Raw genomic sequence first — 16,058 nt, 5'->3', positions numbered from 1 at the left:
AGAAGAGAAAGAGTAAGGAGGAGCTCAACTTACAAAGTCAAGGAAAAATAACTGGTATTTCTCATTAGTTTTTAGCCCAAATGGATAGCAGGGAAAGGCAACTGGTGGAGCCACTATGCCAATTACCTGAGAACATTTAACTTCTTCTTTTCATTTAATCTCTGCAATTAATTAGCACACAGTGCTTTACCCCCTGTGCACACAGCGGAACTAGAAATGACCCCAGAGTTCACCTAGTTCTCCAACCTGAGAACATTAGAGGGTGATCAAAATGCAGTCTGTGGATTATCTGCTTCAGAATCATGAAGAGTCTGTTCAGTGTGCACGATCTTGGGCTTCACCTCCAGAGCTGGGGATTTTAATCAAGTAGCTCAGGTGAATCTGGGGCAGCCAATCCACAGGTAACATTTAAAACTCTTGATAAGAGTCTTGTTCACCTTCCAGATGGGGAAATAGGCCAGGGGTAGCATGACAGCATCACTGAAGGAGTTTTTCCGAATATGCGAGAGAAATCGGGGCAGCTGAGGCTACGCTGTGGCTAAAAGTCCTCAAAATCTCAGCAGCTTAGACAACCGAAGTCTGGCTTGCTCCTACTATCTGTCCACCATGGGTCACAGCTACTCTGCAACCAAGCAGATGGAAGCTTCACCTCAACTTATGCTTTTGTAACCAAAAACCCAGAAACAATGGAGTAAGGCAAACTGTGAGCAAGCTTTTAAGGATCTGATACAAATACCATTAAAGAAGCTGTGTCCTCAATGAGATTTGGAGTCAGATGGACTTGCATTTTTTTTTTTTTAAGATTTAAAAAAAATTTTTTATTTGACAGAGAGTGAGTCACAAGTAGGCAAAGAGGCAGGCAAAGGGTGGTGGGGGAAGCAGGCTCCCCGCTGAGCAGACAGCCTGATGAGGGGCTCGATCCTAGGACCCTGAGACCACGACCTGAGCTGAAGGCAATGGTTTAACTCACGGAGCCATGCAGGCGCCCCTCAGATGGACTTGCATTTAAATCCTCTTACTCCCTGTATAGACTGTGTGATTGGGCAAATTGCTTAACCTCTTTCATTAAGTCTCTGTTTGTTCATCTGTAAGATGGGAATGATACTTAGTATTTCTAATGGTTGCTATAAAACTAATAGTGGATATTCACATCCTTGTTGTTATCAAGCTAGGTATAAAAATATACCATGGAAGGAAAAAAAGAGACACTCTCCTCTTACACCAGTGTTTCTGTTCTGTCCCTTTGCCACACTTGTCACTCTATCTGAAGTTCTTTCCTTTCATCATCTTCTTTCTCCCACATCCTATCTTTTCTCCAAGATCTGGCTTAAGCCCCCTACTCCCCTTCCTTCTGCCATGGGAAATCATCAGTCATTCATTCAGCATAGTTATCAACTATCTCCTGTGTGACTGGCAGTATGTTCTTAAGGCTTTTGTGTCCGGAGTGGGGAATGATGAAAGCAAAATGGAATATACACTATAATGCAGGCTGAGGTATCCATGATGCAATGAGGGCATTTAGGAGGATCCTCAGTTTGTGTCACTGCCAGAAGTGCCTTTCTCAAGAAGGGCAGAGCAAGAAGAGAGAGCATTCCAGGACAAGGGTATGGCATGTGCCAAGACCGAGAGGCAAGAATAGCCATGAATAGTCAATAGTAAGCCAGGGACTGCAAATGATGAAATATCGCTAATGTGGAAACCATGAATGTGGGAGACAGGTACTGGGAGCTTGGGGGAGGGCTTTTAGGAAAAATAAATGGCAAAATCTTGAAGATCTATCAGTGTATACATGTTTTATATATATATTATCCCCCTGTAGGCAAAAAAGAATCACTGGAGAAGTCTGACCAGGTTGGCATTTTAAAAATAGTGCTCTGGCAGGAGACTTTAGGGAAAGAAGACTGTGAAATGGTCCCTGGGAAAGATGGGACAGCGTTAAGAAAAGCAGATATGAAGAAGGAGAACTGGGAGTGGATTTACGAGGTGAGGCAACATAGCCTGATGATTTGCAGTATCTGAGATGACACACAGGTTTCAGGCTGGGAATGGGTTGAAGGCTAGCAGGTTCTCTGAGACAAAGAAAGTAGAAGGAGAGGCAGATGGTGGGCCAATGGGATTGTGTGTCATTGGGGGCATGGAGGGGCTGGAGATGGATGAATCCCCAGAGATTTATCTACCTTTTAATTACATGTCTAGACACAAATGATTTGTTTAAATCATTTGACACTTATTTATAGACAACCTTATTTTGTGATTGTTTGCCACAGTGTATATTGACTTTTCAGAAACTGTCCAAGCTACTTGACAGCAGACAGTTAACTTAAACTTACATTTGAATCCCACAGTTCATTGAGCACAATAGTTTGGGCTTAGCAAGTTCTCATAAAATACTCGTGAAGGTATATATATCAAATTTGGATTTCCTGGTTTAGTTCACCTACCACATTACTATCAGCATGATTTCTATTTTTTCTTTTTTCTTGCCCTCCATCATTCTGATACTCTTTTGTGACTAAAATGCTTCCTTTCTTGGAGTTTACAGTATTTCCCCCCTTATCTTAAATCTCTACCATATTTTAAACCAACATTTAAAACCATATCAATTATTTCTATTAATATGTTTATCTCACTTATCCCTTTCAAAGTTCATTATGTTTTCTTGGAATTCCTCCCTTTCCCATTCTTTTCATTGTAGTCATTTTAAATTCTTTCCCCTTCATTTTCATTTTCTCTCTGAAATTTCCCAACATACCACCTCCCTTCTTCTAGCACTTTTTTTTTTTTAAGATTTTATCTATTTGACAGAGAGAGATCACAAGTAGGCAGAGAGGCAGGCAGAGAGAGAGAGAGGAGGAAGCAGGCTCCCTGCTGAGCAGAGAGCCCGATGCAGGACTGGATCCCAGGACCCTGAGATCATGACCCAAGCCAAAGGCAGCGGCTTAACCCACTGAGCCACCCAGGCGCCCTAGCACATTCTTTATCACTTATAAGGCTGCATTTCTTTATAAGCACAATATTTCTCCTGTATATTTATGGCACCACAAGTCTCTCATTACATGTCATTTCCTATTTATTATAATTTCTATCATAACTTTGAAACTCATGGTATAGCAGATGAATATTTTATGAAGGAAGCCTAGGTAGAATATGACAGCTGCAGAAATACAGCTGGTCCTTAATGCTGTAGTTCCTCCCTCCCTAACCTGTGCTGTGCTGGCACACTATGTTCTGCTATGTTGACTCTCCCAATCTCTTTGCTCTTTAAGTCTTTCTTGGTGCAAAATACTCTGCAGAGAAACCCTGAAGTATCTGAGAGATAACAGAAATCTGGTTTTGGTTTTGCAACCCATCAACTAGGGCATGCTGCTCAATATCTGTGTGTCTATTTCCCTTCTCCTTATCTCAAAAAGGCATCTGGGTGGCTCAGTCAGTTAAGCAGGTTAAGTATGGGACTCTTACTTTCGGCTCAGGTCAAGATTTCAAGGTCATGAGATGGACTGGGTGTGGGGCTCTACTCTCAGGGCAGAGTCTGCTTCAGATTTTCTCTCCCTCTCCCTCTTCCTCCCCTAATCCCCTCAGTTATGCTCACATGTGTGCACTCTCTCTCTTTCTCAAATAAATAAATAAATAAATAAAAGAAAATCTAAAACAAAAGGGGAGTTCTAATTAGAGATAAACTAGAAATAAGCTAGACAGAGTGAGATGTACCTGGAAGAAATACACTTACACAGAGGAAATATTATTGCTCAATTTTCTCCACTTATTGCTCCTTAAAAACACTCTGGCCTTCTTTTTGTCTCTTTGTTTTATTAACATAAATACAAAGAAAAGTCAAGAATTGGAAAAATGAGTAAGGAAATAGTAAAGAGGAATGAGAAAAGTAAAAATTAACAAGATATTAGAAATAGTAATAAAAGAACAAAGTTGCACAGAGGCTATCGCTGGAACTATGGCACATGCCCTAGGCCAAGTTTAATTTTTTATCCGGGAATATTTAATAAATTTCCTCTCTGAGATAAGGAAATGAGAAAATTCAATATAATTATTAATTACATGTAAATATTTACATAAGTAGGAATTATGTCATAGGCTTGTTTTATTGATCACTAACTACTAATTGGAGAAAGACTAAGAATACCTCTTTGTTTATGTGACAGTTAAAAAGACAGCATTTCTAATGTTTCAGAGTAAAGCAATAATAAAAATAGAATTCCTTTAGTAAAGTGACATTTATCCCAATGTATTAGGAGTATACTTATTGTAATACTGTGGAAGCTATAAAGACACAGATATTCAGTTGTGGTTGAAATCACAGCTCTAGAGTCAGATGTTGATTGGAAACATCTATACAGCCACATTTTGGTAAGCTATTTGCTTTTTTCTGTCTCTATTTCTCATCTGAAAAATTGGACTAATAATTATACCTAATTCATAAAATTAAATTTGAGCTTCTGTTTGACATTTTCTTTGCTATAAAATTTCCATAAAAACATTGAAAAACACAGCCTTAAAATTTCTTCCAACTAGAAGATATTAAGATGCCAACCTGATGCTGTGGCTCTAGGTGAACATCTGGGCACAGCTGAGAAGGGAAGGGGCAGCATATCTTGACAAGCTGACATGACCTACTTGTATAGCTGGGACATTCAGCAAATCACATGTAAGACTGCTACTTCAGTCCTCACAGGCCTGTCCCAGTGGTTAGAATTATTGCAGTGTTCTGCCTTGAAGACATTGAATAGCAGGAGGTCAACTGAGGAAATGGTTAAGATACACCTCATCTGTGGTTTGACCTGTCTAAAGTTTTTTCACAAAGAGAAATACCTGAGTTGTTGATAATGACTATCAAGCTACACTTTATATACTGCTTCAAAATAGAGGGTAAATCTTCAAAAACACAGATATAGAAAAGAATAAAACATAACTGCTGTTGAAGCATGAATCTGGAGGGTGCCTGGATGGCTCATTTAAACCCTCTGCCTTCAGCTCGGGTCATGATCTCAGGGTTCTGGGATTGAGCCCCGCGTGGGGCTCTCTGCTCAGCAGCGAGTCTGCTTCCTCCTCTCTCCCTCTCTGCCTGCCTCTCTGCCTACTTGAGATCTCTGTCTGTCAAATAAATAAATAAAATATTTTTAAAAAAGAAAAAAAAGCGCATGAATTTGGAGTTCTGACAGAATCTGTGTTTAAATCCAGTTTCTGCAGCACCTATGTGATCTTTGTTGGGTCATATATCTTTGAGCATCAATTTTCTCAAATGTAAAATGCAAATGATGGAACATGTGTGATTGTCTTAATGGTTTATACTGAAGGTTAAGTAAGATGATTTGGATAAAGCAGCTGGCAGAACGCCTAGAACTGAGGGTTTGCTCTGCAAAGGGAATCCCTTCTCCTTCACTTTGCATATCACATTGCAAACCACCGAGGGTTTCTCATCATTGATGTCACATTTCTGAACTGAGATGGAATTAAAGTAAGGGTTAAAGCTAGTCTATAGAAACAACTCAAAAATCAGTAGAAAAATGGGGAAAAAAAAGTCAATAATTCATTGTTCATTCTACATCATGTAGACTTACTGTGTTTTTATAAAGCAAAATTGATTTTTTTGTTTTGTTTGAATTCTTTAGTTGTTCTATTACTGAGTGTTTAGAAGCATTGAGTTCTCCAGTTCAGTAACCTGAAAGTTACAATAGATTGATTTGGAACCATATCAAAGTAGACTCTATCTCAAGTTCATACCCTTCAAAGGCCCGTATTCTTTGAAAAAAAAAAAAATTTGCTTTCATTGTAAGCAAGAGTTAAAATAGTATTCTTTGAGTTTATTTAGCAGTTGATTGAATGATTAAATATGCATTTGAAGTAGCCAAAAATGAAATCATGTTATTGTACCAGGAAAAAAACCCTCAGATTAACATTGATTGAGTTTTAACAAATGAGTTGATTAGAAGAAAAGGAAAGAGCAACACAGTTCATAAAATGCAACTTGATGCCAGGTCCCTGGTTTTTCCACAGACCTAATGTACTCTTCTCATACCATCTTGGGGGGAAAAAAATCAATGACTTCATTTCTTAGCAAGAATATACTTTGTGATTAATGAATCATGCACTGAAACCACTGCTGTTTATTTATTTAGTTGTTCTTCCTTTCAAAGAATTTATATTAACTTTCTCTGAAAATTATGGAACATAATCAAAGTGTCATGCAAGTGACATTAAAGTGTGCATCAAAGGAGCAGCACAGATGATATGCAGTCAGAGCCTAGGTTTGTACTGACCAGTTTAATTTCTGATTTTCTCTGCCATAAATAAGAACTTACGCTGAAACTAACCCAGAAATATTAAAAATATAGCAGAGTTCCAGTTAAGAATTAGGATGTACTCATAGTAGAATGGTAGAAATCAGCCAGGTCTAGGGAACCCACAGGAACAGGGGGTTGAAAGAGAAGGCCGTCGTGCAGTAACAAGTCTCTGAAGGGGTTTTGGGTTGAGCGTTCAGATTAGAGCCCTGTGTCTGTGACTCAAATTTGTCATCTAGTGGCCACCAGAGACTCATGTAGGAGTCTTCAGAAGTAGCTGGAGGGGGAGGGGAAAGGAGGAGAGGAAAAGATTAATCACACAAAGTTTGAAAAACAACACCAACCAAACCCAAACAATGGACTGTGCCTATTGTTTTCACTAGAAATTCTTTAAGGCTTTGATGGTTCAGAACAATCTTTGACAACAAAAAGGATGGGGAGTCCTTTCTTTCCTCAACAGGGAATTGTGAAACATCAGTGTGAGGACAGCCCCAGTCAGGGAAGCTGCTAGAGCCGGATGGTTGGCCTCGGCAGCAGACAACCCATGGCCAGGGACAGCAGAAGCCCGTCCCTTCTCCAGCATTGCAGGTAGAGGAGACCTTGGTAGAATCAAAAAGGACTATTCATTAGCTCGCATAAATTTCTGTCAGAAGTTCCAAGAGTAGTGGCAGACTTTTGAGGGCAGACTTTTGAGGATCCAGCATATCATAATTACTGTGATTCTATTTTAACTCAGACTGGTAAAACCTTGCTTTAATACTTGCTAGAGAAGAGCATCAGAAAGGCATCATGGGGTGGTGGGAATTGCACCAGGGGTGGGTCAACACATTTAGGGAGACTCTTGCGGCCCTACTTACTGTGTGCCAGCCACTGCTCCAAGAGAGTGTTTGATGAGTGCTTATGCATTTAATTCTCACAGCAAGTCTGTTAGTATCCCAATCTTACGCATGAGAAAATAGAACCATAGAGAAGTTCACTAATTTGCCCAACTCACTCAGCTTATAAGTGGAATACCTGAAACCTAAAGCAGAAAGCCTAACTCTAGTGGTCCTCTTACCAACATCAGGCCTGACATAAAGAAGGTGCTCATTAAATGTTTCCTGATTCAAATCATTTTAGCATGGGATTAAAAATGTCCTGGGTTTAATGTTCTGGACTTAGTAAACTGACTACACTTAAAAACAAACAGAAAAATGCTTATAAGTATATCAAAATGAAATAAAATCTCAAATGATCAGAACACGGTGCAATAATTTTTAAAATTTCCTGATTAACCAAGGAAAATTACTTCATGCTTTCAATGTTTTCTCATCCCATAAGGAAAATATATTTCTAGGAGGCTTGGTGGCCCACACCAAGCCATGGAGCTGACAAGTAAATTAGTCTAAATTAGTCTGTGCTAGACGCTGGGTCTCCCGATTGTTTTTGTAGCTCTTCCCCCAGTAACATATTACTGCATGCGCTTGGGAGAAGGGATTGTGCTAACCCAGTATCCTCCTTAGACACTGATTAACCAGAATTACAAGATCTCAAGGGTTGTACTTCTTTGGTCTTCCTCTCATCTAGTTGCCAGACAGAGAACAATTCTGACTGAATACATTATTTAATTATTCTAGTTAGTCATATTGAGAATCAACCAACATTAACCACTAAAAAGGAGAAAAAAGGACAAAACACAATGTATGACCATCCTGATTTCCAACTCAAAGTGGCACCCCCCACACATACCTCTGAACAAGGCAATTACATAGAAACAATAAAGAACAACTAAATAAATCAGGAAACCCACCAGCCTATTCTCCAGGTTGACTTACCTTGGTGCGAACGATGATTGGCAATGGCAGTAAAACCAAGACCGTGAAAACTACAAGGAGAAGCCGGCGATAAACTAAAATATAACTAAGGACTTTCATCATCCTGAGTAGGAGACTTTGAGAGTACTCTCTTCAAAATAAGGCAGATGTTAAATAACCAATGTGGATTAATATTTCTCCAGCCCATCATCATCATTTACTGACCCAGACTGATCAACATGAGTTAAAATTAAATCTTGATTTTTATTGTTTTACTGTCATAATTACTGTGGAGAGATAAGCTCAAGAGTGTTTGCAAGAAATTACATGCCAATTGCTACTGTAGCTTTTGAAAGATACAACTGTTCTTTCCCTATTTAATTTGTTCACATTAACTAGAATATTAACTGGCCATATCTAGCAGAAAATTGTGAGGTTCATTGAGTTTGCCCACAGTGAGGCCCCTCTGCCCCTTCTGATGTCCCCTGACTTCTGGGCTCTACACTTCAGTGGTGCCTCAGGCAGTCTCTACTGGATGCCTCCAATGCCCTTCCTAAGAAAGTGCATTTTCAGTGTGTGAATTGAAATAGCAATTCCAATAGTAGGAATTTCAGTGTACGTATGTGTGAAAGGTAAGGGTTTTGGTACAGATGGATTCTTCTAGGTCTTCTCAGATAATGTGTTGAGGCATCCCTCTATACCACCTACATGAAGGTTGGCTCAGAGAAGAGCCCCTGACCTCTCTCATTCAGGAATTCTCTGCACTCATTCAGAAGATAAATACTACTTCTGATGTCAAGCAGCATTTTTCTCCTCAGTACCACATTCAGTTGAAAATTGTTTAGCTACTGTTTAAAAGCAAAGTTCTGTGTGTTTCTTGAACCCTATAGTTTATTTTGATAGAAAACCATGGGCGCCTGGGTGGCTCAGTGGGTTAAGCCGCTGCCTTCGGCTCAGGTCATGATCTCAGGGTCCTGGGATCGAGTCCCGCATCGGGCTCTCTGCTCAGCAGGGAGCCTGCTTCCCTCTCTCTCTCTGCCTGCCTCTCCATCTACTTGTGATTTCTCTCTGTCAAATGAATAAATAAAAATCTTAAAAAAAAAAAAAAGAAAACCAAAATTTATCATAAAGCCTTATATAAGCGCTCTGCTGTTCCACTCTTTCAGGGCTGAGTTGATATTATTGTGTTGATATTGACTAGATAATCAACAGGGAATCTGCACAGAGTTGAGTCACTGGGGCCATCTAAGGGGTGAGTGTGTGTGTGGGTGTGCGTGTATCTGTGTGTAAGCACATGTGTGAAGATGAGTACGATTCTAACAGTGATATGGACGATGTATTTTAATATTGCTCAGCACTAAAGACTCTGGTTTGTTTCTCATTACTTCATAAATTAATAACCCAATATACTTCAACTAAACAACCACTAAGTACCTAGCCTTAGGTATAAACAGAACACATTTCTTTCTATAATTTATAGTCAATTTCTCTTGGTATTTATACCCTTACTTTGATGTGATCTATTGTTAGCAGTTAGACCTTATTTCTAATTCCACACTAATGTAACTCTGCTTTCTTTTCCTATAAAAGAAGATAATTCTTTCACCAACACTCACTGTATTATTAATGTAGATGAGAAAGCATTTTCTTTTCCTTCTAAATGTCTAAATTTCTAAAGACATATCACAGATAGTGACTCAGGAAAATCAGGAGAGTAAGCAAAAAGAAAAGTCTCCACACCAGAAAGGTACATTACATCTTGAATTTGTTAGGTTAAAAAAAAAAAGAGAGGGCAGGGGCGCCTGGGTGGCTCGGTGGGTTAAGCCTCTGCCTTCAGCTCAGGTCATGATCTCAGGGTCTTGGAATCGAGCCCCGCATGGGGCTCTCTGCTCAGCAGAGAGCCCGCTTCCCCCCTCTCTCTCTGCCTGTCTCTCTGCCTACTTGTGATCTCTTTCTCTCTCTCTCTGTCAAATAAATAAAATATTTTTTTAAAAAAAGAGAGGGTAATTACAAATAATAGTATTGAATAGTGAGCAATAATAATAAAAAGTATTAAAGAACACATTAATACACTGTGATTACAAACAGGAAAGCGTAATATCATTAAGGTATGCTTCTCCCCAAACTTAATCTACAGATTCAACAAAATACCAGTTAATCCCAACAGGGGTGTGAGTGTGTGTGTGTGTGTGTGTGTGTGTAAGTTGACAAAGTGCTCCTAAAAAGTATGTGGAAGAGCAAAGGACCAAGAATGGTCCACACAACCTTGAAGAACAAAATCAGGACTTCCATTACCAGATTTCAAGACTTACTACAAAAAGTCACTAATTGGGGCATTATGGTATTGGCCCAAAGAAGACAAATAAACCAATGGAATAGAAGAGAGACTATAGAAACTGACCTACACATGCAGGCACCCATGTAATTCAGGCAAGAAATGATGATCCTCTCAAAAAACGGTACTGCAGTAATGGGATATCAATGTGGGGGGAGAGAAGCAATAACCTCCTACATCATATTATACATAAACTTTAATCTGAGATGGGAAATTATGAAAGCAAAAACACTAAGGCTTCGAGATGAAAATGTACAAGAAGATCTTCATAACTTTGGTAAAAATTTCTGAAATTTTACCCAATGGGCACTAACTAAAAATATAAACCAGTGGTACATTGGACTTCAATTAAATCAAGAATTTCTGTCCATCAGATGACTTCATTTAAAGAATGAAAAACACATCACAGAGTAGGAGGCAATATTTACAAGGTATGTGTCCAACAAAGGACCTGTGTCACAAATATTTATGGGATATCTACAAGTCAATCTTAAAAAGACAGAGTATGAGATTAAAGAAGTGGGGAAATGCCTTTAACAGACCTCTCCCAAAAGAGGATCTTAAGCCGGCCAATAAGCACATGGAAGTGTGTAGAATGTAATTACTTCTCAGGAATATAAAACTTCAAAGAGATACCGCAACACCTCCACCAGAAAGCCTAAAATGAAAAAGAATAAATCTGTCAAGGAAATATTGCTGAGGGTATGGTACAACAGGAACTCTCATACTTTGCTAATGAGGGTGTAAGTGCACAACCTGGGTGGCCTGGTCAGTTAAGTGCCAGACTGTTGGTTTTGGCTCAGGTCATGATCTCAGGGTGGTGGGATGAAACCTTGCATTGGTCTCCACACTCAGCTCGGAGTCTGCTTGAAGTTTCTCTCTCTCCCTCTGCCCCTTCCCTCTTAAATAAATAAATGAATATTTTCTGAAAACACATACACACATTAAATAAACAGAGTTACTCAAAACTGTTTCAGTAGTTCTTTCTTTCAACACCCTGTACAGTTCATTGCATAATTTTTTTTTTTTTAAAGAAATTACTTCTGTTCTTAAATTTCGTTAGGCTGCCTGGTGAGACCATTTGAATCTCACTTTCTTATCTTAGAGGATTTTACTTTATGAGATGACACCCTAAATGAAAAGGCATTTGTGTGACATTTAACAGAAATGAGGGAACAGTGGCACTCAAACCAGATAGAGACTAAAGGGAAAACTCTTGACATTTGTTGGTGCCTCCTTTCTTTGCTCTATTTTCACTGTTCTGGCACTTCTCTCACCAGAGTAGGCTTGCAGGACCCTCTATTGTGGCCCGAGGCTCTAGCCAGCTCAGTCTTCTGTGGGTGCCCCTTACTACAAAATGGGCCCACCTTTCCTTTATGTCTAGCCAATCTCCTGTTTCTCTGTCACATAGAACAGAGACCTGATAGGCTACTACACACTAAGCATGAACGGCTGATGTGAGCTGCATACCTCTCCAAGGTCACCAGAGAATGACACTCTAAATGGGAGATTTGGGGCCCCTTGGAAACATATCTTAGGGTGTCCTTCAAATCACAGCATACTGTTAACCAGGTCTACAATTGTCAGAGTGCACCTCTTCTTGGTACAGAAAAACATAAATCTCTCTTAATATGTCACAGCTGTGCTATGTTTGACATATTTGACCTAAAATGAATTACACCAATGCACAATCATGGGTTAACTCACTTAAAACATGTCCTTTATAAATATAAAAGTGTTAGAAACATTAGTCACTCATTCACAGTTATTCACCATGTGCCAGGGAGTTTACGCCACGACCACATTTAAACTTCAAAACCCAATACGAGGTATTGGTATTATAGGTATTGTTATAATTATTTCTCTTCAATAGATTTGGAAACTAAAATTCAAAGAAGCCAAGTAAAATGTCCCAGGTATTACATGATATAATAATGATGCAAACCCAGTTCTTTCTGGTTCTTTCTTTATTTCAAACTTGGTGGAGAATGTGTTGCTGATCTCGTTGGGCTGCTTTCTGTCCTGTCTCCTAACCCTCTCATTTTAACTGGACACTTCTTCGGTGTGGCAATCTATGCCACATATTTCTGCTTTAAATTGGAACCTTGGATTACAAAACCCTGAGCCATTCTCGGTAGTGGTGCTGTATTGTATAAAGCATGCTCTGTAATATTTCCTCTGATTTACTCGGAAATTAAATACCTGGTCCATTAAACTTACAGGGGAACCATTTATGAACAAATATTTGGAACTCACCAAGTCCTAAGAGACTTTTGGAAGAAGATGTACATAGCATAGAACTATCCCACTTCTAAAATGGAAACTCTTAGACCAAGATTGGGGTTAATTCATTTTTGAAGTTATCTGTTATCTTTTTGGTTCCTAAGGCAATGCTTTTTTTTTTTTTTTTTGTACTATGCCATATGTCTACCATAATGACTATGAATATGACTCTAAACACTAAATCATCAAATCTAGAATTTTTATATACACACATGAATTGGTTGGCTTAGAAATTGAAGCTCTAGGGTTTGCTTTTTTATGTTCCTTGAGCCTTATGATTGAACATAATATGAAATTTGGGTCCAAGCATAAGCATAAAGAAAAAGAAAGATTCCTTCTGTACGTACTCTGAGTACCTTCATAAAGAAGTTAGACTGTCCAGGTTAAGTCAATTGCGTAAACAATCAACATGAGGGGAGTGGAAACCAGCTTTTATGTGGCTCTCCACATGCTTCTCTCAGCCTTATTTTCTGGATATCTCTTTCTTATGCCATGTTCGCTCCCAAATGTGTACTTTTCTTCCGGCCTTTCCCTCTTCCAAGAATATGCTTCCTTTCTCTATATTTAAATCCCACCCATCCTTGAAGTGTGACTTGTAGACTCATCTCAAATCTGCTGCCTTCTTTAGATCCATCCTGACAATTCCTGTCTTTCCAGACACCTACCCAAGAGTCTCACTGGGCCAAATGCATCCAACTAATCTGGAGTGCTGGGTGAAGGTACAGAATCCCTGCCTTGTTGGGTCAAAAAAAGGCTTCATGTTTAGTTGGCTCCCTATATAGTTTTCATATATACTAATATTTAAGAATCATTGACTTGGTATTTGTAAGGTACAGTCAGACTGGAGTAAACTGACTTACGTTAATTACAATCTTAATAATACACGTCGATCTTAAATCTTCAGTAAGACTACAAACTCTCTGACTATAGGGGACATTATTTACTCCCTTTTATGTCCCTAACAAGGTGCTAGGGACAAGTGAACATTCTGTGAAAAATAACTCTAACTGATAGAGTAAGAAGGCCAAATTAAGGAGTCAACCTGATGAATCAGAAAAGTCAGAAATAGGCACTTCTGTTCTCCAATTCAAGATCCGTGGTTCAGTTTGCTTTATAGCAGAGACCACATATTTCTCCTGTATTTTCTAAGTACATATATTCAGTTCTAAAAAAAAAAAAAAAAAAAAAAAGAGACCTTTCTCTAAACTTGTCTACAAATACATATAAATGGGAACCAATTAGCCTCATTGCTCATACAGAATATGGTTGATAAGAGGAGCACTGGGTGAACTGATGAACTACTGAACACTACATCCAGAACTGATGATGTACTATGTATTGGCTAAAAGAATTTAAATTTGAAAAAAAATAAGAGCTGTTCTTCAATAGAGTATTAGGTTTGCAGAGAGATGTGGCTTGTTTAATGGGGGAATATTTGCTCCATTGCAAATGTGCCCATAAATATTCACATAAGAAAGTGTGTATATTCAGTATATACTTTGACTAGGATAAAAAGTTGGAATGCTTTTTACTGTGTGTTCCTATTTTTATTTGTATTTTTGAATTTTTTGAGTCGAAAGGGCATGGCATTTTAGTCAATTACTATTGTTGAGACCACCGGGTCAAACACTAGAGGTCAGATTTTTCTCCACACATTCATTTGTTTCTAAGCTTCGACAAGTCCCTAATTCTGACACTCATTCATGCTGCATCTCCATTTATATATTCTGGTTACGTTATGAATTCCATAACTTCTAGACATTGCACTGTGAAGGGTTTACTCTCTGAGTGCTGAATGGGAGCTATGCCCCCAAATCTTGTTAGACACTATGAAAACTCAAATAATTTTTTTCCCTCCTAACTAGCACTAGTGGTAAGTTTCCTCAGTAATTTTCAATATTTTTTATTTCCTCTGGCCCACTTTTCCATTCTTTAAGATGAGTTCTCTTGATGAAAGTGAAACATACAGACGATGTATATAGTAAAATTTCCAGGCCCACACCAATGAACTGTTATCAGGTTTAAATTTTGTTTCCTTATATAAAGGATTAAGTGATTATGAGGGAAGGAAAATCTTCTCTGGAGATTCTATGTTCCTCCACAATTCCTAAACACCTAAATTCGTCCACTGATTATTAACCACAACTTCAGTAATCATTCCTCTAATGCCCTGAAGTAAACGGCTGACTGAACAGGGAAGATTGAACTGTGTCATATGAGGGGAGGACCTGAACTCCCACAAACTGAGAAGCAAAGCACATTCCAAAAGGGGACCTACAGCCCAGACACAACTGGTCACACCCTCGACTGGGGTGGGAGGAATGTTTCCTTTTGGCGGAGGCTGACCGTATCTTTATCTTGGGCTCTCTGGGAGATGAAAGAGACACATTTGAGAGTAGAGGGAGAAAGAGGAAATGTGGAGAAGATACGAAGAGGAGAAAGGACATTCTGGAATACTTGGCGTACCATTAGAAAAGAAAGGTGAATTGTCTAGAACTCTGTTTACTTCTGCTCCCTGCCCATCTCTCGCTCCCCTGCCCAACCACCTTACGTTAACAGTCATGTTCCAGCCATCTGCATACGAGACAGTGTTGTCATCTTCCTGATGACCCATAGGGTATTCAGACGTGAACCCAGGACTCCTGGAGGCAGCAGGTATTACTAGGGTCTGGATGGAAGAGCGGACCAGAGTTTAAGGAGTTCTAGTTAAAGAGATGATTGCTTTTGATTGATTATAGGAATCCCAGCAATGGAAGCTGAGGAGCCACAGAAACAGACCACATGATCCCAGCTGATCCCAGGGTTCAGTCCTTTTGTAAAGTCAGGATTTCATATGGTTCAAAGCAGGCAGTCAGAGAAACTGCTTTGGGGCATTGTCACCGAGATCACTTTAAAGAAACCAGGGAGGTAAAAATTTTGCCCTCGTAATCTCAGTTCTGCTATGGATTCACTATGGCTTATAGCCATTATGTCTGTTTTTTCTCTCTCAGAAAAAAACATTGGTATTTCTCCTGCCATTTCACCACCAAAAATATTGCCCATTTGAGCTTGGAACATCTCCTGTCCTTGATGACAGTGAAGAGAGAAAGGGTTCATATAGTTCCTAACAGTGATTCATTTTAAGTGTAGTAAGTGGCATTGACATAATCCAGCTTACTGTCAAGCTGACCCATCTTCCTTGGAAGTTATTTTGTACCTAAGTGTAGAATATTTCACAATATGTCATTAACACGAACACAGGAAGTTAGCCAGACTGCCCTCTTGCAGTAATTTTCTGTTGGCATAGCTACAGCATGCTCTGTTCTTCACCACATGGCTTTTATTATTTGGGTTTGGCAGCTTTTGGTTCGAAAT

General features: G+C 39.1%; 1 protein-coding gene across 2 annotated transcripts in view; it reads right to left on the bottom strand.

The window, feature by feature from the left end:
- The window catches only part of SLC13A1 (solute carrier family 13 member 1), a 136,661-nt gene that overhangs the window by 67,254 nt on the left and 53,349 nt on the right, over positions 1–16,058 (bottom strand). The window contains exon 1 of one of the 2 annotated variants that reach the window (XM_082692255.1): positions 8,108–8,222. The exons of the other annotated variant lie outside the window; for it this stretch is intronic. Within the exon in view, the coding sequence (XP_082548381.1) occupies positions 8,108–8,209 (102 nt within the window). The 5' untranslated portion in view covers positions 8,210–8,222. Of the gene's footprint in view, positions 1–8,107; positions 8,223–16,058 lie in introns of those variants that run through there. 2 annotated transcript variants of the gene reach the window in all.

This window comes from Mustela nivalis, assembly GCF_964662115.1.
Source record: "Mustela nivalis genome assembly, chromosome: 12".
Lineage (NCBI taxonomy): Eukaryota > Metazoa > Chordata > Mammalia > Carnivora > Mustelidae > Mustela > Mustela nivalis.
This window is presented reverse-complemented; position numbering and strand designations above follow the sequence as displayed.